At 52.3% G+C, this 26,016-nt stretch overlaps 1 protein-coding gene across 5 annotated transcripts in view; it reads left to right on the forward strand.

The window, feature by feature from the left end:
* Nucleotides 1-5,768: 5,768 nt before the first annotated feature.
* MXRA7 (matrix remodeling associated 7) overlaps nucleotides 5,769-26,016 on the forward strand; it is a 48,557-nt gene continuing 28,309 nt past the window's right edge. Inside the window, exon 1 of one of the 5 annotated variants that reach the window (XM_008163871.4) lies at nucleotides 5,769-6,465. In XM_008163871.4, coding sequence (XP_008162093.2) covers nucleotides 5,974-6,465 — 492 coding nt within the window. In that variant the 5' untranslated portion in view covers nucleotides 5,769-5,973. The remainder of the gene's footprint in view (nucleotides 6,466-26,016) is intronic. The other 4 variants (XM_042841158.2, XM_005297547.5, XM_005297545.5 and 1 more) reach the window with 4 other exon arrangements.

Consider the following 26,016-nt stretch of genomic DNA (forward strand, 5'->3'; position numbering starts at 1 on the left):
GTTTTATCATGGGCCTTTTAGGAAACCAGATTCCTATGGTCAACAAGTTAACACAAAGCACATGGCAGCAGCAAGGGAGAGAAAGCCCTGAGGAATCTAAGAAACTTATTTTAAAAATATTCCAGAAATTATGGAAAGAAAAAGATCTGAAGGGGAAATGAATTTGTGGCAACACCAGACAAGAATGTTGCTGACTTGTGCCTCAGCCTTGGTCCGTTCCTCTCAAGTTTGCGCCTCTCCCTGCCGAGGATTGATTTGAAAAACAAACTTTCTATTCCTTTTCCCTCGGTGGAGCTCTTGCCATGCAAGAGATGCACAATTGCTCTCTCTTCCCTTGCCTGCTGGAAAACTGGCTGGAACTAAACAGTGAACCAACAGCAACCACATTGTTTAACGAATCCAGGCCCCCAGCACATGCCCTTCGGGAGAGTTAACATCTTGATGGAGATGGAGCCATTGAAATGCTAACATTAAGGGCTGCGGTTTGGATTAATGCAGAGCTGCAGAAGTATTTTTGCAATGGCGGTCATTCTGCTTTTCATGCCTAGAATTCCCATGATATATGCTTTCGTATGTCCCCAAATTGGAAGGATTGCTATGGCCCTGCTCTGTTCTTCCTCAAATTTTTTATCCTTTTACTGCAATTGCACCGTGGCTCCTCCCACTAGCATAGAGGATGGGCACATTGATCCTTTGTTTAATTGCTGCTAATGAGCTGCTGGAGGAGGTTACATCAGTTGGAATGTAAAGCTTTAATTACCATGTGACAGCCTGTCTACTCTGCCATCTTTCCCCTATTAGCCTCAATTAGAAGCACACTTGCCAAATAAGGTAAAAGTGGCCCCCTCCTTACAGGGTCTGATGTGAAGTGAATGTTGTCATGGACCTCAGAACAGAGGTTAGAAACAATGATGTTTCACAGTGAATCTCGAATGCAGCATGTGCAATAGCCTCACAATCGTATGCTAGAATGGCAGTGTTCCCACAGAGCTGAAAAAGGGCCACCTAAACACCACTAAATACCTTGTGGCTGCCATGGTTGCGTTGGGCAAATCCCTGTTATTAAAATAATATCATGCACAACAGGCCCTTCCATGCAGGGATCTCACAGTGCTTTACAAGGCACCACCCATATCACACCTGGCTTGTAGATTTTGGACAAGGGAAAACTAAGGCCTGGCTGGCCAATGTTTTCCATGGGCCTTGTGAGTTTGGGGTACCCAACATATGAGACTCCTGATGCCTGATTTTCAGTGAAGCTGGACTCTCATAACTCCAACGGATGTCAAAAGGAGCCATGGGTGCTTAGTAGCTTGAGAATCAGGGGTGCAGGTTGACTACTCAAAAATGAAGGCACCCAGAATGGGTGGACATTTGAAAATGGTGACTTGAGTGTCTTGCCTAAGTTTATACAGTGAGTTAGTGAAGTAAGCACAGAATCTGCTGTGAGCAGAGAGAGATGATAGGGTGGTTAAAACAGCAACAGGAGCAGATTTACACTAGTGCTCCTATCATTGCCCGTGAAGATGTTCTGGTGCGAGAGCAGAGTAGGGGAATTTCAAAAGCACCTCGGGGCAGACCCAGCCTAGGGTGTTTTCTTTGGCAATAGATGGGGCCAAACTCCTCTCAGTGCTTGGTACAGAAAGCATGACAGGCCCCTAAATTATAAATCAGTTTGGCCTTCCCTTTGGGGATAGAATCAATCTATTAATTTATTTTAAATTGTGCGGCAAATAACTGTAGTTCAGGACCCTCTGCTAGCAAAACTACTAAAGGAGGGGTTGCTGGTGGGGAGGGGCTGTGGTTGACACCTTGGTCATTTCTCTACTACAAGGGCCTCCTCTGAAGCTGTCCATCTGCTTCCAGGAGGCCGCATCAACCCTCATGCACTGTTATCTGTAAGGTAGGAAACTGACATGGCCCTGGTGGACTGATTAGATAAACTTACCTCTTGTTGGACCTTGAAGCATAGCGTTTGCTAGCAGTTTCCTTGGCTAGCAGGATATTGCTCCCATTCATGCAGGGAAGATTTTCGAGCATGACCCAACCCCCCACCCCAATATGGCAGTTTTGAGAATATAGAGCACTTAGTAGGGTTGCTGCTAGCACAGTTTTCATCCCATGTGGGCAGTAACCCAGCTGATGTATTGAGCCAGGATTATACCTGAATAGAGCAGGATCTTGTCTCGCAAGAGTGAGATGAAACTGTTCCTGGTTGCTTTAGCTCTACTGTGAATGGGTGTGTCCCTTCTGTGCCAGACGCTCCTGAGGGTACAATTGGGATCTAATTCCTCTGTCCATGAACTGAATATATAGAGGAGGGAGACTAGCAGCTGGTCACATTCTTAAGCACCTGGACTGGATTTTCTGTCCCTGGGGAAATGCCCTTTAAGTCATCTCCTTTTGGCTTTTCTCTTCCTCTTTTGTTAGTTAAAAATATCTCCAGCTTTTTTCAGCCCCTCTGATTAGATCCATCCACAGATGGTTGGCAGAGATGGTTCCTCTTAGTCTGATGATCGCTATGCTTTTACAAAGCCACTGTCTGCCTTTCTGTGTAGGCAAGCCCTTTTCCATGGATTATTTCATACCCTGGTTGACAGTTGAGTGTCTGGTGTTGAGCCAACCTTTTCCCAGTAGAGGGCAGCATGCTCTTCAAAGATGGCTCACAAATACATGGCGGCTTTCTCAAAAGCTAGCCCTGCCCATTGAAAAAGGGCTGTACCCATTAACAAACAGCACTTTAAAAAGGGGGGCAGTCTTACGAGTGGAATCCTGGGTGATGTATGTCCCCAGAGCATTAAACACCGTCACGGTTAGCACTACCTGATCCCCTTGGCGCTGGCAATGGCAGCAGAGAAGCCAAAGATTGAATGGACACACACAGAGTGGAGGGTAAGACAGGGTTGATTGACCAACTGTGTTGCACCCTTGGCAATCCATGCTGCCAAGCCTGGCAAGGGCCCTGCTGAGTCTTTTTACATGGTGGGCAGGAGCAGGGCAACAATTAACAGGGCTGGGAACCTGAATAGCGAATTTGACAGATAGTTATTAATGTGAAAATCAGCCACGTTCAGCAAGCTGAGTGTTTCCAGCCTGTGTTTTTGCTATGTGAATTCTTGGCTTCCTGTCTCTTAGTCTGCTGCAGTCAAGACAAGAGCCGGGGGCATTAATCCTGCTGCTGGCTTGGAATCCCCCCTCTTCTTGGTTTCCAAAGGCACAGGAAGATCTCCCCCAGCAGCCATCCTCCTTTGGGATCCAGGAAAGGAGGTCCTTATGAACCTAGACCTTCAGGGAAACAGCTGGTTACATGAGCTAGGTTTTTCAAGGGCCTAGTGCACCCTCAGTTTAAGGGGCAGAATTTGTTAGGAGGAGATGAGGGAGCTTGGTAGACTGCCCAGCCTGCCTCTCTCCCCACCCCAAAAAACATACATGCTGGATTGGGGGCAGGTTGACGTGCCTGGTGCAAAAAAAGATGCACGATGAGCCAGCATCCCCCTGCCCCTTGAGAAAAATAGAGAAGAGGGGAGGGCCACCAGCTATCCTCAGCAAATGGGTAAATGTGTGTGGTGTATTCAGGGCCCATTGTGGGAGATTGTTATTCGGAAGTGGAGGAAAATTATATTCAGGAGACCAAAGAGCACCTGAAGGGTAGAGGGAGAGCAAGGTCTAGTGGTTAGAGCCAGAGGCTGGACTCAGGAGATCTGAGCTCTGTTGCTGATCTACTGCTGACTCACTGGGTGAGCTTGGGCAATTGCATTGGGTGACATTTTCAAAGACGTCCCAGCATTATTGGATGCCAAACTTTCAAGACCTCTAGCTGGTTTTTCAGAGGTGTTGAGCCCCTGCAGATCCCACTGACATTAGCTGGAGTTGTGGGTGCACATCATCTCTGAAAATCAGGTTCCAGGTGTCTACAGTTGGGCACCTGAAACTTGAGGCTCTCACATCAGAGGCTGCTATTGTACAATTTGGCCTTAATTGCTCTGTGCCTCAGTTTCCCCTTCTGTAAAATAGGAACAATGTCCCTGGATCACTGCGGGTTGTGAGACTCAGCTCATTTGTAGTGCTGTAAGATCCTGGGATGCAAGGTGCTAGCTGAGGCATGACCTCTGCCTAGGAATATCAGCCAGAGCCAAAGAGTGGGGTATTTGCCATGCCCTAATAATCAATATTCCATTCAGTGCCAAAAAGTGAGCTGATAGACGTCAGGCTCTCAGCCTGGCAAGGCCCACCCTGGGGAACAATGGGTCATTATAACAGGAGACAGCTTGAGAAAGAGGTAGCCTCCACCAGCTATAGCCCACAAGGACAACTGAGATGATGGAGGATTCGTTCTATGGCATATCACATTCTTTTCCCATTACCTCTATTTAATGAGTCAAATTTTCTGATGCTCATAACATTACCAGCCTCAAGAATGGAGGGGAGAGGTAACAAAAACTGTGTTTGAGAAGCCTGAGATGCTGCATTGATTCTCTAAATCCCGAGTAGCTGTAAATCATTTGTTATTGTTCAGGTTGAGTTGTAGTGTGGCTATGATGATCTCCCATGAAACCTAAAGCTGCACAGAGAAGAAGAAGATTAAGTGCTGTGGTTGTTTGTTACTAAGAATACAAATATCCATAGGCTAATGAGCTCCTGCTTGATAGGATTACCCAGCGCAGCAAGAATCAGCTCCAGTCCATTTCCTCCCTCCCTTGGGATTTAATTTGGATGGGGGGAGAGGGGGCTATTTTTTAGTCAATCAATAAACTGCCCACTCACATATGCAACCACGGAATGTTTGCTGGGGTAGCTATGGGAGCCAGATTCCCATGTCTGCTCCCCTGACACTCCACTGTGGCAACAATAATTAGCACTCATATAGCACCTTCTATTTTCAAAGTGCTTTGCAAACCTTAACTGAGCCTCCCACAGGCAGGGAATCCTGGATGGCAGAGACTTAAAAGTCCTGACAAATCACCCAGTCCAAGCTGGGTCCCTGTGAAGCATTTGGCCCAATCTAGTTTTAAAATGTTCCACGCAATGTCCCGTCACTCCCTTCGGGAGACCATTCCACAGCCTAAGTATAACCAACCCCATTTGACAGATGGGAGTAATACAGGCATCTAATTTTCCCTGCTAGTCCTTTTTATCCATGCAAAGGGCAGCCTGGCCAGTCCACAAACAAGGGCTTCCTGTCACTTCCAGCATGGAGGGAGGGAGGGAGGAAGAGGAGGCATTCTGGAGCTCTGGCATCCTCTTACCTCCAGATCCACCTTTCCCATGAGCAGCCCTTCCGTTACTGAACAAAGGGATAATAAGGTGCAAATCATTCACTACAGGGTCCCCAGATCCTGCAGTCAGATCCAAGTCAGTAGATGCCCATGCAGTGAATTTAATCGGGCTCCAGGAAGGAGAGGGAGGGGCTGAGAGTCAGGTGCCTTACAGAGGAGGACAAGGGTGCTGCCTAAACACTGCTACAATCAAAGCAAGGCTCGTTTAAATTAAGAACTCGATGAGTCCCCGGAACTTTCTGGAAAGAGCCTTTTGGACACAGCCCGCTTCTATGAGAGCTGATCACTTCCATCAGGCTAGCTTGGTTGTTCCCAACATCGTCCCGGGGGGGGGGGGAAACCCCTTTCCTAGGGGAGTGGAGACCTGGTTCTCAATGCTCGGGGAGGGGGGCTGGGAACACACTGAAGGAGAAAGGGGGGGAGAGAAAACCTCACAACTTGGGCTGCCTGCGCGGTGGGAAGGCAGCTGTGGGCAGGGCCCTGGGAAATGACGCTGCTGCTGTGGATGTTGTGAAACCCTATCCAGCTTTAGCAGAGCCGGGATTTCGCTCACAGCTGCGGGCAGATTGCGCTGCCCGTTGAAATTAGCCAGAGCGGGTCAGTTGTTCCCAGGCAGCAGCCGCGCAGGGGAGCCAGACAAAAAAAACAAGCAACGCCCTTAGTCCCTTGCAACTCGGGCTCCAGAGGCTGCCCTGAGATGGATGTGGCCGTGGATCTGTACCTGGTGGTCCCGCTGCTGTTCACAGTCCTGGCTGTGATCCTGGCTTCGGTCTTTGTGAAGCTGAGAGCGACTGAAGGGGACAAAGCTGCCGAGACAGCCAAGGGGGAAGGGTCCCAGGGCAAGGAGGCAACCGAGCAGGGGGAGGAGAGGAAGGATGGCGAGGGGGAAGGGAAGGAGGGAGAAGCGCTGAAGGAGGAGGGGATTCCGAGGGGGGAGAAGGACGAGGAAGGAGCGAAGGACGAGGGGAGAAGGATCCCGGTGGAGGAGATTGGGGTTGAAGAGGGGAAGGCGAAGAGAGCCGAGGAGAATGAAGAGCAGCAGACCAAGGAGGAGGCGGTGGCGGTGGCAGCCAGGACTGCAAAAGCAGACAAGCAGAGCCACCCTCAGGAGATGAACATCCCCCGCCAGGCTGCTGAGGTGGTGGAGGAAGAAGAGGAGGAGGAGGAGGACGATGACGACGAGAGCAAGGTAAGAGCGGGGAGCTCCGGGGAGCTTGTGTAACTTTGGGAAGTTGGGTTGGATCCTGCTGCCTGGCCCTGTGGGGGGTGGTGCTGGAACTAGGGGAGCTGCAGCACCCCCTGGCTTGAAGTGGTTTCCATTATCCAGGGTGTACAGTTTGGTTCGACGGCTCTCAGCACCTTCCCCCCCCCCCGCCCCCTAAATTGTGCCAGCACTCCTGCCTGTGGGAATGACGTGTGTGCAGCTCCCTACCTAGAAGTTGTGTTGCTGGTGTGTGTGTGTGTGTGTGACAGCAGCAGCAAATACTACGGTTGTCCTGAAACCTAGTGTTTGTCATAACTCCCTGTCAGTCCAGGCACACCCATACAGTGCTGTGCACAGGGTCTGTACAGTTACTTCTGCGCTGGGATCTCATGCACTTGGCACAAAAATGCCTCTAGCCAGCCAGTTTTGTTTCTCTTTGTGGCCTCCAGATCATCCCATCCTGCCCCAAACCTCAGATCTATTTAATCTCTCTCCTTCCCACCTCCTCTGATCTAATGAGTTATGACAAGCTTGTTGCTTCTGAGAGTGTGAGAACAAAATGCTGCTTCGTGTTGCTCCACTGAAATTTTGATTTAGGATTTTAACTCCCAACCCGCCCTGCCCCGCCTGTACCTCTTTTAAAAAAAATGAATTCTGAGAATTGAATGCAAATCAGATTAATCTTTGCTTGAGCTGACCTGAGTCTGCAAATCTGGTTTGTGAGGCTCCTCCCTCTCTATCACTGGCCTCACTAATCCAGATAAGGAGAAAGGTTCAGAGGGTTCCCCCTCAGTCTCCTTTTTGCACCCTTTATCTAGATGTCTCTGGTGGAAGCTGGCTTCTTGCGGCTCTGAATATAATGGGGATGAGCCCTTGTGCAGCGGCCTCCAGTGCTCCTCCTCCCCCATGCCAAGGAAGGAGAGATTTGAACGCACTGCCCTGCAGTCTCAGCATGAGACGACTCCCAAAATCTAGACTCAGTGCCCAGGAGCCCTGAAAAGTGCCCTGGGTATCTGCAGTGTGTGTGGCAGTCACCCAGTGCCATGCAGCAAAAGTAAATCCTCCCACCGCTCCAGATCTTGGCTGCTTAAAAAGAAATGAGCAATCCTAGGTGCATGAAGAGTTCATGCTTCATTGCTACCCCTCCTCCAGCACAGCCAGGACTCCAGGGGGCCAGTCGCCAAGGGATGGTAAACTTGGCCTGATGCTTCTCTGACTCTTTTAAACATGAATTGCCTGAACCTGCTGAATTGCAGTTACCAAAAGCTTTCCCCCAGGGTTTGCCTGGTGGTAATTTTCAAGGGCACTTTGCATCTGTGGGTCATTGGGTGAGTAGCTTAAGGGTGGCTTTACCCCAAAAAAAAAAAAAAAGTGTGTGTGTGGGGTGTCTATTTAAAACCCACACTCCAGGCAGGATGCTCCAGTGGAGGGAGCACAGGCCTCGGGGCCAGAGATGCCTGGTTATGTTGTTGTTAGCTTTACTTTTAAAATGTCCTGGCCACGGTACAATAGACACAACAGAGCCAGCCCCTGCCCTGGAGAATTTACAATTCTTGGCTCACTATGTGACCTTGGCCAAGTCACTCTGTTCCTTCATTTTCCTACCTGTAAAATGAGGTTAACGCTTTGTAATGTGCTTTGAGCTCTATGAATGGAAATGTGCTAGATGATGTGCCAAGCCCTATTAATTAGTATGGAAAGAAGACTGAAGCAGGCGTGGTGACTTTGGCACATGAATGCTGGCCTATATTTTAATCATGCTCTTCCTAATCTGTAACATCTCTGTAGTGGGGCCTGGGCAGTATCCATGCTCAACTTTACTTAGCTTCTCACTTTCAGAGGTGCTGAGCTCCCATAACCCCTGAGTTCAGTGGGACTTACGCATGGGCAGCACCTCTGAAAATCGAGCTACTCTAGCTTGGTCATGTTGTTCCTGAGGACATCCTTATCTCTTGTCCCACTGAGGATTGTCCATATTATTGGTCTCATAATGGGAGTACTTTGCCTCTGGGATAAAGAGGATGATACCTGGAGGCCTAAGTTGGGGAGATACTAGCCCTGGTGGTAGCCACCCTGTTGACTAGGCTTGCTGTTGAAAAGCTTATTAGCCAGGTTTCTCTGCATTCCTCAGTCAGCTGCAGGGTCCAGTATGTGTCCCAGCTTTTCTGGCTGGAAACGGGCAGCATCCCATTAAAGCTGCTGACTTTATAGAGGGTTCCCATTGGTACCCTTGGCTTCCCTCCAGGCTTATTGGTGCTGTAGCATGGCTCTTGTTTGGAGGGCTCTTCCTCCTCTCTCTCATACATATACACACCTCACCCTACACACGGTCCCTATTTCAGAGCTTCACTAACCAAAGCTGCTCGGATCCTTTTAAACAAACATGGCTCTGTTGGGGTTGGATGCTCGTGCTCAAACCAGTAACTTGGTCAGGGTGACCGTTACCATGCACCTTGGTTTGCACCATCCCCCAGCTTGCTCAGAGTTCACTCCAGAACCTGGCTGGGTTTGGTCAGTGGGCAGAGAAGCTAGCCAGGGCGTTTCCAGACAGAGTGACAGGAGCCTGCTGGTTTTACTTGCAAGGAGAGCGATTGCAGCTGAAGGCGTCTCTTCATTGCTCAGCGATGGGGCTGGGCAAATGAGATGAGACCACCATCCACAGTGAAGGTGTCTCAACCAGCTTGTCTGATCTCCTTGCCCAGTTGGCTTGTTGTCTGGGCTCCATAGGCTTATTGGCAGACTGCAGTTACATTTCTCTGCCTCTCTCCCCAACCCCATCTTAAAACAAGGGTTGTTTCCCCAAAACTTGTTTAACCCCTTCAGCACCTTACTCTCTTGAAGGATAGGAGTCCGTAGCGTGGCATGGCTGCCTCCTTGTAAAGTATGTCCAGAGAGAAGGGGTGTGTGTGTGTGTCAGGTACAGGAGAAACCATAAAGCATGGGGCATATGTGGATGGAGAACCACTATCCTAGTCCACTTTTTTTCATGAGTGGACCCCTAAAAAATTTTGAATGGAGGTGCAGACGCCTTTGGAAATAATAGACATAGTCTGCAGACTCCTAGGGGTCCATCGACCACAGGTTGAGAACCACTGGACTAGAGTCCAGTGATGTATAAACCGGAGATGTCTCCCATACAAACTGGCCTCTGACATGCTCTAGAGGGAGAGGCGTGTACAGGTGACCATGTGGAGAGTCAGTGAGGGGGAGTCTGTTTTGAACAGCAGGAGCTGTGGAGGAGAAGGCTCCTGCACCACCAGTGTTGAGCTTGTGGGAAAGGATAGAGCAGGGAGGCTGATGCTAGATGAGTGCCCGGGGAGGGGGAGGAGAGCAGGCAGAAGGGCCATGAAGCAGGCAGAAGGGCCATGAAGCAGGCAGAAGGCAATGGAGGGCTGGACCCTGAAGCGATTTAGGCAGCCAGGGAGGTGGGCAACTTGCTGTGCTGCTTGAAGGCTGGTGCACTTGGCTCCCCAAAAGAGCCCACCTTGATGACTAATCACTTAGAGGAGCACAGCTGGGACACTGACCCCACCAGGCACTTAACCAGGGCATGGACTCACCGCAGCGCTTCCTTTGACAAAACAGGGCAAGGGAAACTGATCTGTGCCACCAGGAACCCTGCCCCAGGCCAGCCCCGACTGCCCCCAAGAGCAAAGCCCAGTTTCATGGCCAGCAAACTCCCAAGGGAAGCAAACTTGGGGCAATAGCTTGGTTCCCTGCTCTGCCCCTTTCTCCTCTCCCAGCCCACCCTGTTCCCTGACAAGCACACTCCTAGGCAGGGCTTCCTTCCCTCCTTCACCCTCTTTCCCCCCCCTCCCCTCCCGCACAGGTTCCCAAAGTGAGTTAAAATAGGCCCTCTCTGCCATGCAAGGCATTTTTTTTTCCCCCTGGGAAGAATGACTTCATTCAGGTCATGCTCCAAACAGTTTCTCTCTGGTGGACCTAAGGCTGTGGACGGAGAGGGTGGGTGGGGGGGACATTTTTCTGTGCTGAGTGTGTGTGAGAGAGAAAGAGAGATCTAGCTTGTGCTAGGACTCCTCTAAGCAGGCCGTTGAGTTTTACAACAAGGGCACTAGCTAAACAATCTGATTCAGGACAGTAGAGCGGAGGGAAGAAAATGTGCCACCCCAAAGGGGAGTGTGTGTGGGGTGGGGACTTCATATAAAACAGCTAATGCCCCATCACTGTACTTCTTGGCAGCTGCTCACCTAGACAGAGAGGCGTCTTTCTCTGGCTACTGTGAAAACGACAGGGTCTCTGTCTTGGGGGAAGGTATTTAGCTCTCCCCACGTCCCCTCTCTCAGAGGAATTTTCAAAACATGCTACATACCCCAAGGTTGGGGTGTGACTTTGCCAGTGACTGGCTTCCCATCAGCAGACGGATGATTCTCCCATCAGCAGACTGTAGGAGTGTGAGAGCGCTCACTGTCCTCGGGCTGCTAACCTCACCCTGCACCCCTGGAGGAGAGGATCCGAGAGAAGAGGTGGGAGTGGGGTATGGCAGTTCTCTGTTGTTTGTTGTTACAGCAGAGTCCATATAGAAGAGGTTGGGAGCAGCACTAGGCAGTCATGTGCCCCATAACTTCTGTGTATCCTAGAGGCTTTTAGTAGATGCGAAAGGTGCCCTAGGAATGGGCAGGGGGACTAGAGAGGTAGAATGGAGGTGAGCTAAGCAGGTGCTATCCAGACAGCACCGAGGTTAGACTCTGGGGTGTGGAGCTGTCTCTGACCCTCAGTAAAGATCTGGGTCTAGATTCAGGTCCAACATCCTGGCCGCAGGCATCTTATGGGCAACTTCTGGTGCTGGTAGAAATGCATCCTGTCCAGTGGGTCCAGTCTAATCTGGAAAACTGCAGTCCCCCAAATGACTCAGCTCATAGGATTCCCAGATGCAGTCAGCTGGCTGGCTGTTCCGTAGTAATGGCAGGGGTTTGCTCTGCGGGCTGAGAGCTTTATAAATGAATCAGTACATCAGACTGCGGGGCGGGGGGTGTTCTGCAGTGCCAGCGTGGGTTTCTTCCCTTGATCAGCAGATGTACTGCCTCGGAGTGGTCCAATTTCACTACAGCCATTAACAAATCAACCAGAACATTGAGGGAGAAACGTTTTTCTGAGCAAGCAGCACTGGCGTGTCTTAGTCTTTCATGCTGACTGGCTGGGGTCATGAATTCTGCTGTCTCCGATTATTTTTCCCTAGCATACGCTCATGCCATGCTGAGCTTTCCCTTAGCACTGCCAACCAGGAGTGTCTGTTTAACTTTCTCTGCTGCTCTTCCTCAGACAGCTTCAGAGTCGTATACAGTGGTGGTGTAGCCGTGTTGGTGCCAGGATAATAGAGAGACAAGGTGGGTGCGGTAGTATATCTTTTACTGGAAGAAGCTGGTCCAATAAAAGAGATTACCTCACCCACTTTCTCTCGCTTCAGAATCTGTTACTCTTCAGTGTACCGAGATGATGTACGGTCTCCTGGCTAGAGCAGTGGAACTGGGCACCAGGACTCCTGGATTCTATGCTTGCCTCTGCTGCTTGCTTGCTTACTGTGTGAACTTGTGGAAGCCCCTTAGGAGTTCTGTGCCTCGGTTTCCCCTTTAGTGATATGGCTACAATAGGCCCCACCTCACCGGGGTGCTGTGAGGCTTAGCTAATGTCTGTAAAGTGCTTTGATATCATACGAAGGTCTGACAGAGATTTCTTTCCTCCCTCCCCCAAAGGATACCAAGACTGCCTGGCTTGTTTTTTCCACTTGTTTTGATCTACATAATCTAGTAGGATGGAATGCGGTGACCCCTCTGGTGAGGGGTGAACATACAGCAATGGCTCTCCCGGCCTCTGCTCTTGCTGGCCCTGGCTGCAGGGTGAGTCAGTGTGCAGGGGTCAGGTGGCCAGAGGAGCTTGCGTCTAAGTGCCTTACCGCCGGGTGAGCTGACCTGGGCTGGTTCAGAAGCAGTTCAAGCTTCCCAGCTGCTTGTCATGCTGCAAAGCCTTGATGTGGAAGCAGTTTTAAAAGGGATCTAGCGCCTGGCCAATAACTGTCATGGGTCAGACAAGAGGGGAGCTTCCTCCTAGCAAAGAGTAGATGAGACAAGGCCTGGGGTAGCTTGTTGCTAAGAAAGGCCACGCTCATTCTTTCCACGCAAATGACCCTTACAGACACCATCTCCGTTAATGCTATTGGAAAGGAACAGACATTTAAAAGCTATCGCGGCTTTCCTGGGCGCTCTCCATCCCTAGATCTCAAAGTGCTTTGGAAAGAAGGGTGGGGGAGAGGTCTTCCTATCCCACAGAAAGCTGGGTAAGAGGGTAAGTGACTAGCTCAGTGGCAGATCTGGGAACAGAACCCAGGTACCCTGACGCCCAATCCAGGGCCCTTGCTACCGGACTCCCCCTTGCACGTGAGAATCTCCCTCCCCTTCTGATGACTTGAAGTTTATTACAGAGCGTTTGTCCATATGTTGTTTCGAAAGTGAGCTCAGTGTGTGTTTTATGCGCACACACGCACTCCCTGATGTTGCCTTCTCCAGGTGCTTCCAGCTGTGGGGGTGAAAACGTCCAGGCTCTGGCCCAACTTCCTTGGGAAGATCCTAAACCAGAGCAGCTGAGGCCAGCACTGAGTGAACAAAAGGGATCAGATCCTTGCCAACAGTGCAGATAACTGTTCCAAGTGGTTTTATCATTGTGGCTGTCAAATCTGCTTTGCTGGCAGGATCCTGAGAGCTGGGATGTATAGGAAGTGGGGGAGCAAACTGGCTCCATTCTAAAGGATATTCTTATGAGCTGCCCCATCCTGTAAGGTGCTGAACATCCTTGACTCCTACTGAGGTCAATGGCAATGTGCAGTACTCGGCACCTTGCAGGATTTGGACCCAGGTAAACAGAATGCTCAGAACTTCCCTAGCACCTTTTGTGGAAGGATCTCAAAGCATGTTATAAACGTATTCATTTTTTGCAACCAACCTATGAAACAGGTAAAGATTCAGACTCATTTCACAGGTGGGGACACCACAGACTGAGGCGAAGTGACTTGCCTGAGCTCACAGAGCAAGTGAGTGGCACAGCTGGGGAAGAGAACCCAGGAGTCCTGGCTTCTTTAATTACCAGTAACACTTCCCCCTTCCTTTGATTAAAAACTGATCCTGCCAAAGTACTTGATTTTGATTGGTGTCTAATCGTCTGCTCTCTGATAACCACCTACTGGTCATGCTGTCAGCTCCATTAACACAAGATGAGTTTATATCATGAGTTCTTTTGGAGTGTGAGAACCAGACCAAGCCATCTTTGAAATTGACCGGTCTGGTTCCTGTGAGAAATTTAATCAGAAAATCCCAATTCTATTCTTATTACAGTAGCCCCAACCAACATTGGGGCTCACTGGTACGAGGTGCTGTACAGACACCTACCGAGAGAGAGTTCCTGCCTTGGAGAGCTCATGATCCAAATAGACAAAGGGTGGGAAGGGAAACAAAGGCTGAGACAGGAAGTCAGTTGCCCAAGTTCATCCAGCAGGTCTGATGGCAGAGATGGGAATAAAGCCAGGTCTCCTGACTCCCAATCCAGTGCCCTGGCCACTAGAGAATGCTCTGTTCTAAGGAAAGCCTCAGGGCCGTTGTCCGAGATGAGAGAGAAACATTACAAAGCACCGGTCCTCCCAGAAAAACTGCCCTTTGCAATTTTCCCATGCGAGCAGCCCTGGTAACAAAAACCAAAATAGGGAAGGGGTGTGGGTGTGGGGGAGACAGATAACAACCCCGGCAGAACAGCCTTTTAAAGGGGTTGTTTTCCATGAAGCAGCAGAGAGGGTGTCTGAATGTCCTTTGGATAGGAGCCATCACAGGACAGAGGTTTCCTGCCGTTACAGATATGGGGAAGGTAAACAATCTCCTTTTCTGGTTACCTCTGCCTGAGGGTGTGCTCAGTGATCTCCTTATCCACAGCCCACTGAAGTCAAGGGGAGTTTTTTTTCCAGTGGGCTTTGGATCAAGCCCGTCTTGTAGAGGGTTAACCACCAGGTCCAATCACCGCTGCCTTGCACTAGAAACCGCCTGTCAGACCGAGCAGTCAGAGCGAACAATGGCACTAAGACTGCAGGGCAGGGAGCAGCCTTGGGCTTCTTGCAGGGAGCCCAGGCTGTGAGAGGGCAGGCCACATGGAAGATGAACTGTGCTAAGACAAAGCTGGCCTTCTTCTCCGGATAAACTGACACTTCCCCCCGCCAAGTCAGCTGGCCTCCCACCTGGGGTATCACTTTGCAGGCAGACAAGGCCTTGATTTATGGCTGGAGGTGGATATTAGCCCAGCTGCTCTGATGGCCCTGCTGTGTGGGTGGCTGGGAATCAGTGATGGCTACCCTGGCATCAGCTGGGCATGGGGTAGCTCTTGTGAATATCCACTTGGGAAGCTAAGACCAGGATTTGAACAGGGCAAAGGGAGAGAGGTGGAGAGAAACTGTAAGGAGGGAGCAGAGTTTCAGTGTGCAGGGGACATCCAGCTGCTGCTGGGTTTAAGCCTCAGTCCTGCAAGCTGATCTGTGCCCTATGTGGAGCCCATCAGTTCAGCCTGCAGGATTGGGACCCAAGTCGCAGCAGCTTTGGAAAATCCTCTTGAAAACGTACCAGGTCAGGCACAAAATGCACTTGTCCAGATGCTACCACTAGGATAATGAAAGCCCTAAAGAGATTTTGTCTGCCTGTGAAAATCCCTTCCCCTGTGAAGTGAGGTTTTGCAAGACATTTTTTCCCCCGTAGCATGCGTCATGCCAGCATCTTTATTACTATGTGCACGCTCTGACCCACAATGCATTGCAGTTTTTATTTTCTTTGGATTCACATGAAACATTGCAAAGCACTCATCCAAGGGCTCTGAATGCCTCTGACCTCTGGTATGTTTAAAAATACGATAAACCCAGCAGCCTCCCCCACACCAGGAAGTAACCAATTCCTCCCATGAATACCAGCTCTTGCCATGCTCCTCCCTTCCCCAGGACCTGGGGAGATGAGATCTCACCTTGTCATTATGTCTCATGAGACAGGCTTTAAGTAGGTACCAGCAGCTCTTTTGGGGTGGATTTGGGTTCGTCCCGTGCTGCTGCAGGAATATGGTGTCTGCCCTTCCATCCCATGCTCCTGATTCTGCCTGGCCTGGTGTGGACTTCTAAGGAAAACCACATTCAGCCTTTTCCTGTAGGATTCTAAATCAGAGGTTTTGGGACACGAGCGGGACCTTAATGTTGTCTCCCCTTTGTACCTGTCTATCGCTTTCTCTTCCTCATGTCCATGTCTTCCCCCAAATCTGGGATGTGCTTCTGAGGAGGTGCTGGTTCTGGGGACTCTGGAGCTGTTACTGTGGTGTTCACTGTAGCCACTTGGAACTTCCTGGAGGCAGCTGTGGGGGTAAAACTCTGATCCTCCTGCTCTAAGAAGCACAGGCCCCATCTTCTGAGGCTAAAGGAAAATCTTCATTAGCAGTATAGGGTTTATGATGCCCCATCAGACAGTTCTGATTCCATCCAGTAGAGGGCAGTGGTTCACAGACACTAGCCAGTTCATGACACTACTATATAACTACTCCACTGGGCCGGGGCGGTGGGCTAACATATATAAGCTCCCCCCGCTCCTCCCAAATTCAGATTTGTTGCTAGCCACTTGCTAAGCTTTTGAATCCAGTTTGGCCATAGCAGTTGCAGATTTCCCTGGAGAAGGAGATATAACTTTGCACTTAAGCCCCTTTCATCCAAAGATCATCAGGTACTTTTAAATTAGTGGGTGAGGTTTATCCCAGCTTTACAGGTAGGGAAAGTGAGGCACAGCAAGGTGCCGTGACTTGCCCACAGTCACACAGTGGGGACTAGAATCTGCTGACTACCCGTCCTGCTCTCTAACCACTAGAGACGCAGCCTCCTTCGATTTCTTAAACACAGTAGGGACGTGTCAGTGCTGGCCGGCCAACCTGTGACTACACTGACTTAGCGAATTGCAGGGAGAATGTAGCCTGGGGCCTGGTGCTGACCGGACATAAGACATCCCAAGGAGACAGAGGAGTCTGATTGCGACGCAGCCCTTCTGTCACAGCTCACAAGGGAGATCGGAGACCTTGGGCAGGGAGAGGAATAAATAACCTGAGATTTGCGCAGCCAGAAATCTGACTGTAAAGGAGCTGCCTGGGTGTGGTGCTGCCTTGGTGATAATTCCCCATCTGGGATTCTGCAGGGGTCCCAGGTGCAGCCATCAGGGCATGTGACTAGCTCCTGAGAGCTGTGTTCCCCAAGGTTCCCAGTCTGCCCTGGGGGGAACGGCGTGTGCAGAGTGTTCAGTGCTAAAAAACGGGACAAGCTTCAGAAGGGCCTTCTGTGCTGAGCCATGGAGGCTCCCCTGGGTGGACCTGCTCCTTCGGCCGGTTCAGGATGAACCTTCGCTGTGAGCGCAAGCCCCTTGGCTGGCAGGCTGCAGCTGCTCCATGGCAGTAACTGGCGGGCGGGGAGGGGAGAGGCTGAGCCAGTTGTCCTGGAGGAAAAGGCTCCCGAAGGCAGGGAAATGTGTAATGGACACATGGCACTGGGGTGAGTGAGAGCTTGCTGGTGTTGTTGCTAGCTGAGCACTGGGAAGCAGGGGAGGAGAGGTCAGCTGGGCCAGTGGTTTAATCAAGTGATTTACAAAGCAGATTGGCTAAAGCCCAGACAGGGCTTTAGCACCTAGACTAGCATTTTTCTCCTGGCTCCACCCCTATTGCTCTAGTCCTGGTGCTGCCCCACCTGTGTGAGCAGGGGGACTAGGACGGACCAGCTGCTGGTGTTTAGCCCCTCTGCCCAGAGGTGGTCTGCTTGACCCTGGGGTTAAAATGCCAGCAGCTGGTCTACACTAGCACTCCCAACATTGCCACCAGCAGTATGACAGCCCAGAGGAAGGTGCTAATGCAGATGAGGCATTGGAGGGGCATGGAGACTATTGAGGATTGGGGGTGCAAAGGAACAACAACCCAGCCAGGCAGTTGGACTCTCCCTAGGAATGTTTTATTGAACCTAGTTGCCAGTGGGCAGGTGGGAGCTGGACTAGGTCACCCAGCCATGAAGAGATTTGCTCTCCAGAGAGGGTCAAGCCGCTAAAGGCAGGGAGGTTCTCACCAGCTTTCAAGTCTAAATCTCCGAGAGCCAGCACAGTGAGTGCCTGGCTTCCCCCGGCTGCTGCGGGAAGGACTCGCAGGATGGGGAGGCCACCGGCAGGGCTCTTCCACCACAGGAATGTCGATAACAGGGGAGCAAAAATAGGTCAATTCAAAACCACTCTGGCTTAGGGGTCAACCCCCATCCGGGAACGTGGCTCCTGCCTCCTTCCCAAAGGTATTTCCTGGCACCTTAAGCCCCAGTTCATTGCCCTTGCTTTGAGCACTTGGGCAAGGGGTGACTGAGCTGAGGATTAACCCCTCAGTCGCCAGGGGCCAGCCAATGCCTCTGCCCCCTATCTCACACCCGCAGCAGCACCACCGAATGTGGCTCACAAGATAGTCTAGGTCCCCAGGTCTGGCCCAAGGTCTGGGCTTCACAAAGCTCTGGTCTCATGGTCCTAGAAATGAGAGGCGGAAAAGACAGGGCCGGCTCTAGGATTTTTGCCGCCCAAAGCAAAAACAATTTTGGCCCCCCACTTATTTAATTACCCCGGCCCCGCCTCAACTCTGCCCCTTCCCCAAATCCCCAGCCCTGCCTCCTCCCCCCAGGCTCTCAAGCCTAGGAGGAAGGGGGAGAAGCGGCACCGCGGCCACCGCTTCTCCCCCTCCCTCCCAGGCGCCCAAGCCTGGGAGGGAGGGGGAGCAGCGGCGCGCAAAACGGCCGCTCGGGATCTCTCCTTCCCTCCCAGGTTTGAGAGCCTGGGAGGGAGGACGAGTAGCGGCACGCGAATCAGCTGTTTCGCGCGCTGTGGCAGCAGCAGCGGAGGTGAGCTAGGGCGGCCGGGGCACATTTTTAGGGGCGGCATTCTGGCGCCGGCCATGCCGCCCCTAAAAATGTGCCGCCCCAAGCACCAGCTTGTTTTGCTGGTGCCTAGAGCCGGCCCTGGGAAAAGAGACATCCAGTCATGGTGTCTACTGCCAGCATACGACCCAGCCCAACACTCCGCCCTCTGTTACTTCAGGATCTAGTCACAACAAAGTGCTGTCTTCGAAGGGAATGGCCGGTGCAGCAGGATAGCTGGTTGGCCCTGCCCTTTTGACTCCCTGGTGGCCCCCTGACTCTCTCGTGCCACCACAGCTGTGAATAGCTTTGGCAGGTGGGGGAGACATGGAGGGTGACCCACTAGCGCTATGTGCACTGCTGCTCCCCCCTCTGAAATAATTGACAGCTCCCCTAGGCCAGGCTGGAGAACGCTGCCCTGTCCAAAACGGCCACTCATGCCCTGGCCCGAGAGGCCCTGCTCCCCTCAAACGCTCAAATTCACCCGCTCTCCAGCCGCGTCCAGGATTTCCACTTCGAAGAGCCGCGCTGCAGCCGGCAACCCGTTTCTTTGCATAGAACCGTGGGGGCCTCGTGCTTTCGTCTGCTGGAACCAGACAACTGTTTGGCTCAGCCCTGCCTGGGGAGAGGCCTGCAGTGCTGAGTCCCCATCCCAGGAGTGTGAGCTAGTGTTGGTACCTTTCTCCCACCTGCCCCCTAATGGAGGGTAGCTTTGCCCAGTCCCTTCACCCTCTGATGCGCATGATTAACTTACCCAGGAGCACCTCCCTCGCCCTGCGTCTTCCCCCTCTTCTCAGTACATCTGCCTAACACAGGAGCTGTTTGTGTCCTGGTGGTGCCAGCAGCCGATTCCCAGCTTTCAGGGCTGCCTGCTGAAGAGGTTGGGAGAGGGGGGAAAGAAGTGCATTCCCCAGCACTGTCAGGGGGCTGCTGGGGGAGCTCAGTTGCATGCCTAGACCCAGAATGCTGTTGCTCACAGCTAGGCTAGGACTCGGCGCTGCTGGCGGAGCCTAGCGGGAGGCGCGGCTAAGCCCGTGGAGGAGCAGAGGGTCTGGAGGTGGGATGTGGGGTGGAGGGGCTGGGTCACTTGCAAGTCAGGATGTGAAACAGGTCCAGGCCACCGAGGACCTGCCTCTCCTCGTTCTATCCTCTACCCTCACCCCCTCAGAAACTCCCCTGCCATGACCTCTCCACCCCCACACCAGCCTTTTCACCCAGCCGATGGATACATGTATATTTTTGCCTGGCTGGGCGCAATTGGACTGGGCAAGGCAGAATTTTATGCCTCCCTATGGGTTAGAAGGGAAGAATATTGCCTTCAGTGGGGTTCCTTGTCAGAGGCAGCTGCCCACTTGCTTCTGCAGCTGTTTCCTGGTGCATGGGAGAACTGGAACTCCCCAGCTACACGTGCTTGGGACAGGGGCAGCACTGAGCTGGCGATGGGGTGGGGGGGGAAGGGGACCTTTATGCGCTGAATCGCAGCCAGGCCTGGGGTGGCTCGCATGGCATGTCCCTGGTTGGCCCCTCAAATCCTCGCTGGCCAGGATTATTTCATGGGGGAGCAAGGAGGTTTTACGTTGTAGCAGCTGCTTTCCTAGACGCACAAACGAGGCTGAGTGGCGTGATTAGGGTCAGAGGGGACAGGCTGGGCGGTGACCATCTGTTCGGCCAAACTCCGCAGAGAAGATGCCTCTTCTTTCCCCCTTTTCTCTTGGCTCTTCTTTTTTATTCCCTCTCCTCTCTGTCTGCTCCTTTCTTTCTCTCTCTTGCAATGTCTTGCATCAGGCTTGGATCAGAAAGCGCAGCCATAAATGGCAATATGTTACTCACGTCTGCGTGGGGCCTGGGAGGTTATTCCAAAGCACGCTTTTCCTCCCTTCTCCTGTAGGCTGGCGACTCACTTCTCCCTCCTCCCCCCGGGGTAAGAGACACACTGGGGCAACTGGAGCTTCGCCTTCCAACAATGAAGGGCAGCTAGACGCACCAGCCTACTCGGTCAGATTTCGGTTGCCCCCTTTGCTAAAGGGAGGGGAGACTTGGGCTTGAGGGAGCTCCTCGCAGAGAGGGTTTGGGCTGCTCAGAGGAAATGGGAAGAGGTGAGGTAATGGCTCGCATTGTCCAGCACTGTGTTTAAAAACAGATTATGAGATGACTTTGCCAATGGGTGGAGGGTGGAGTGAGGGGACAGACTTGTACAGCAGAGAGTGAGCTGGGTCTCCCTCCCTCCTGACAATCTCTTCTTCTGATCCTTCCCATTTCCTCTCTCTCTGTCTCTCACTTCCCGGTCCAAGGGTTAGGACTTTGAATGGGCTAATCATTAATAGTTGTGTGCATTCAAAGCACTCTACAGGTATTAAGTCAGTCTCACCTTGAGTGGGAGGTGGGTAGATCACTATTGTTATCCTGATTTTATAGGTGGGGAAACTGAGGCAGAAGGTGGTTTGACTTGTCTATCTTAAGGTTTTACACTGCCACCTATCATGTATCCTGACTGTCTTCCACATCAGATCAATAGCAAAGTCCCTAGCAAACTTCAAGGCCCCAGACTGGCAGAGCCAGGACTAGAACACAGGACATCCTAGCTACCTTCTCTGGACCACCCTGCCTGTACTTAAGTCAGTTAAAGGCCAAACTTTGCTCTTAACTTTTTTCAGCATTCTTGGGATTTGACTGCAAATCTCACGATAATTGGTGTTTTTCTTAAAGCCCCAGCTGCTGGAGTCATGTGAACACGAGAAGCTCAGCTGTTGTTTAAAAAATTCCAGGAAAGGAAGTTTTTAGCTAGGGTGACCTAGGTTCGCCCTATAGGTTCAAACACCAGAAGGCAAATAACAAATAATTTTGGTTATTTTTATATCTCATGATCTTTAAGCCAATCTTATGGTTTTGGGGGTGCCTGATTCAGGGTATTTTTCACATTTGGGGTTGGCGAGACTGCCTTTGGAAGCGTGCTATCCTTTTGTTATTGGAGGAGTGTGTTGGAAAGTTGCCTTGTTTTTTGGTGACGCTGGGAGTCGGGACGCTGGGTTCTGTTCCCAGCTGGAAAGCTGATGCTCTGTGACCTCAGGTGGGTGACTTAACATCTCTGTGCTTGTCTCCTGGGGTGTTGTTATAACTCCCACCCCTCTCATGTGTGCTGGGAGGTGTGACTGTCTGCAAAGTGCTTAGAGACTCTGCAAGAGAAGACATTTCACTGCAGTGTTGTTATTGCTTGGATGCACCAGCAGGGGAGGTGCTGTAGAATGGGCCAGGTATGGCAGTGGAGCAGGAGCAGGCAGGGGTCACTGAGAGCTGCATCGGCCAAGGTGGCTGATCTATGTCTCTGCTCTGGGGCTGGGCAGCTGCTGCATAACCAGGCCTGTCGTTAAGCCTGCAGTAACGTGATCTTTGTCTGTTACAGCAGCTGGCCCGAACTGCCTGTGTAACTGTCCTCCAGATGCTCCCAGATAATTATCGCTGTGTCCTGCCTCCCTAAGGCAAGCAGGGCTTTTCACTGCAGGGGGGTGTCCTCCCTGGGAGACTGTGCTTGCTGTCTGATGCAGCCAGCGAATTGTGGGGAGAGGAGAGGCCGGGAGAGCATGGGGTTTATGGGGCTCGCCTAGCCAAGGTGCTTCAGATTCTGCTGCCAGCTGGGCTCAGTCCCTGCTGCTGCTGAGTCCCCTTCTCCCAACTCTAGTGCTCCCTTTGCTGGGAGGGGCGGCTTGCCCTGATGGCCCTAAGACGTCTCCTTGAGCCTCCCCCTGGCTGCTTTTCAACTGGGCAGAGCTCCAGGCCCAGCTTCGCACAGAGCCTGGGCCGGCTGGGCTGTCTGCCTGCCGGAGCTGCTGCGGTTGGCTTGGCTTCAGCAGGTCCTGGAGCCTCAGTCACACTCAGGGCTCGGCTGGGGTTAAAAACCAAAGCCCGTCTGCCTCTGCAGTGTCCAGGCCGGGCAGCCGCCCGCTCTGAAAGCAGGGTGAAGCCCCACCCCTCTATTTCACACTTTGGGAAGTGACTGGGGTCCAGAGTGAAACCTTTTCATGAGCTGATTATTCTAGACTGGGATTCAGGCGCTTTCAGTTCCTGGCAGGTTAAGAGCTCAGTGTCGAGAGCTACACAAAGGAAGCCAAAGCTGCTGTTGGAGCATAACAACAACCAGGTCCTGCAAAAACCCAGGAGCTGTGGCACATATTCTAGCACACCACCTGCTGGCCCCTGCTCTGTTAGCTAACTGTCTACATCCCTACGGACGTGGAGCAGTCCTGTAATGTCTCTGACTCCCTGCGTGGCCTTGGGCAAGTCACTTAGCCACTCTGTGCCTCAGTTCCCCACCTGTATAGTGGGATCATAATCCTCCCTTTCTCCCACCCTGTGGTCTTGTCCATTTAGATTGTAAGCACTTTGAGGCAGCAAGGAAGGGCACCAAACCCACCCGCTACTCCCACTTTTGCCTCCCTAACCTCCCCTGCTCTATCACTGGCTCCATTCCCCTGCCCTGGAGGCCTCCATGCACTCCCCGTACCCCGCTGGGGCAGTAGGGGTGTCCTCAGGCCTCTGCCACTGGGTCCCATCTGTCATGGAGCTCCCCTTCCACTGTGGGGCTACAAGCTGCGCTTCCTGAGTCCCTTCAGCTGCCAGTATCGTCCTCTCCCTGCCTTCCGTCTTGTCACAGGGGCTACACGGTGCGAGGGGAGAGCTGTTGCTCCGGTGACTTGAGATGCTCTCCCCCTGGTACCTCCCTACCCCACCCCAGCTGGGGACTGTGGGTCTCACTCGGCTTCTTGGCATGTCTCCTCAAAGAGGCAGGGAGCGCTCATACCAAACTCCCTGGAAGAGGCATGGGGAGGGGGAAGGGGGACACTTCCCCGTTATCCCCTCCTATCCCAACGCTGATACCTTTGGGAGCCTCTCTTCTAGCCAGCAGCTGGGCGGGTGCTGCAGGTCTTGGCTTGGTCCTGCCTGTTGTGAAGCGAATTGGACACAGTGGCCCCGTATCCCTTCCCCTGTGTTAGCATCAGCTGTCTGCTAGATGCAGTACTGTCAAAGCCAGGGCAAAGAGTCTGTGGCGTGAAGGGTTGGCAGGGGCGGGTGGGAAATAGGGCTGGGCAGGATTTAAACAAATGTCTGCACAGCTCCGCTTCCGAAGCTGGCAGGGGTCTGAGCAAACGGGCCGCACCGAGCTCTGTACCAGGCAGGGCAAGTTGGCAGGTGGCTGCAGGTCTGCGCAGACTCTCTGGAATGAGCAGCTGTCCAGGGGAGGTGGGTCTGCCACGCAGACCCTGCAAGTGCTGACAGGGTAAGAGGCTGCTCGCCTCTCCTCTCCAAACTCCTCCTGCAGCCTGCTAGCCGAGACTCGGTGCACTGGCATCTAGGGGAGTGGTTCTTATCACCCTGCCAGGAAATCCAGACAGGCCAAACCTTGCAACAGCCGCGATGCCTTTGCCTTAGATATGCTTCCAGCTGCTTTCGTGGGCCCTTAGGAGCCAGTCCTTTAGCTCAGACCCGCCTTTGTACGTGCTATTGGAAAAACTCTCGACTATAAGTTTGTCTGGTTCCTTGCATTACCTGGGTCCAAATCCTGGCTTGGGTCACAAGTGAATCAAGCTTTTTAGGTCTCAGCTTGATATTCACCAATGAAACAGAGATGACGCGTAACTGTTGATGGGGGGGGGGGGGGGCACAATTTAAAAGTTCTGATGGTATGCAGCAGGGTTCAGGGCAGGGCATACAAACCCTGGCAGAAATCTGGGGGGGGACATGTGACCCCACGTGCCGCCTCCTCCCCCACATATTGCCTCTGAGCTCAAAGGTCAATCTGTGCTCAGGAGAGGCCCAGGAATGGAGTAGCGAGGATGGGTGGGTGGGACTGCAAGTCCGCTATGGGGTTTACCTGTCTAATACAAAGGCTGGTACCTCTCTGCCATGGGCTCGCTTTATTGGGCTTTTCCACATCAGTCCAGATGCCGCAGCATCTCTCGCGCTTTTGTGATCAGGCCTGTATGTATCCAAATAAGGGTCCACGTCCCCATGCCGACGACAGCTTTCAAAATGGGCAGAGGCAATCCCAAGAGGCGTGGGACTGTGGGATTGCCCTGAAAAGTCCATTAGAGCACAATGAACCAAGTCGTGGGTGGGCCTGGGCCTGGCGGCAGGGCTGCTGATAGGGCTGCCTGTGAACAATGGTAACTGCGCCGACATGAGAGAGCGATGCTACCCAAGTCACGTATTGTTCCAAGCTAGTGCCAGCTGCAGAGGGGCGAAGCCCACATGGTCGGGTGATTAAAAGCTGGGAGGTTCTTGGCTGCACAGAGATGCCAACTACTTTATAAAGAGGAGCGAAGCTCCGGGGTATAGAGTCGCTGCTTATAGACTGTGCGCAGACCCATGGCTCTGCTAATGGGCCGAGATTTCTTCCCCACGTTAATGAGTTGGCAGGTAATGCAAAGCACCAAGGCCCTTGAACTGTGTCACAGATCTAGCTATGGAAGTGGGTTACGAAGCCTGTCGTGTCAATCCGAAGTGCACCCAGGAGTCCAAGGGTAGCGGATTTGCTGTCAGCGGTGCAGAGTAATTTCTGAAGCACAGCGGTGGTCATGAAAACCCTCAGGCCACATCCTCGGCTGGTGTAGGCTGCTGTAGCTCTCCTGACTCTCACGGAGCTGCACCCGCTGAGGAGCTGAGTTAATGTTTGCTTCCCGGCTGGCTGCCCTCTACCTAGAGTGGGTAAGGGCTTGTCTACACGGGGAAACTGACGGGCATAACAACTCCCATGTGGATGCTGCATTCCAAACAGTGGGGTGCTGTCTATGTACACAACACATGCACTGCATGCCCATGTAAGCCCTGAATGTGTCTTCCTGACCAGCTGTGCCCACAGGACGATTCCATCCGGGCCCTGAACATGCACAGAGGATGCCATTTTGGGATCCTCCACGCAGCATGACCTCACAGGCCCCGTACGTGCGAGGTCATGCCTTGCACGCAAGTGTAGAATTGCATGCGTTACTAAAAATGCCCTGGCACGCTCCGGAGTCCATAAATAAAAGTGCCTTTTATTCCAGAATAATCATTCCACTACCCAGCGTCTGTATTTATTCTGGAGCTGCCCCTGTGGTGTGAGAGTGGGGGGATCTCAGAGATAGGGTGAGGGGCTGGCTCAGCTAAGGTGTAGAGAGTGGCAGGGAATCAAGAGTGGGTGCGGAAAGGTTGAAATGGACACAATGAGTAGCCAGGATGAGACCCTGGGGGGTAGACTAGAGGACCCTTGCGGTCTCTTCTAACCCTCCCCACCTACAGCACCAGGCACTTCCCAGGCCTGGGGTTTCCTGATGCTGACAGACGGGAGCTCTCACATCTGGCTCAAGGCAGTTCATGCAGGATAACGTTGCACCCCAGTGTGCAGAGAGGGAGGGATGGGGCTGTGCTCGGATGGGTGGTGCCCTCTTCCTAATGGGAGCCTGTGCTGGCCTGATGCTGGGCTAGATTCAAAAGTCCTCATTGTTCCCTGCTGCAGATATTTCTTCCCCTGAGCTGGAGCTGAGAAATTTTTCTGCATGAGGAGTTATTGGACTGCAGACTCTAGCTGGACCCAGGGCCTCAGGATGTCCTGCTGGGCTTGGTGGGAC

Source organism: Chrysemys picta, chromosome 12 (genome assembly GCF_011386835.1).
Source record: "Chrysemys picta bellii isolate R12L10 chromosome 12, ASM1138683v2, whole genome shotgun sequence".
In the NCBI taxonomy this organism is placed as follows: Eukaryota; Metazoa; Chordata; order Testudines; family Emydidae; genus Chrysemys; species Chrysemys picta.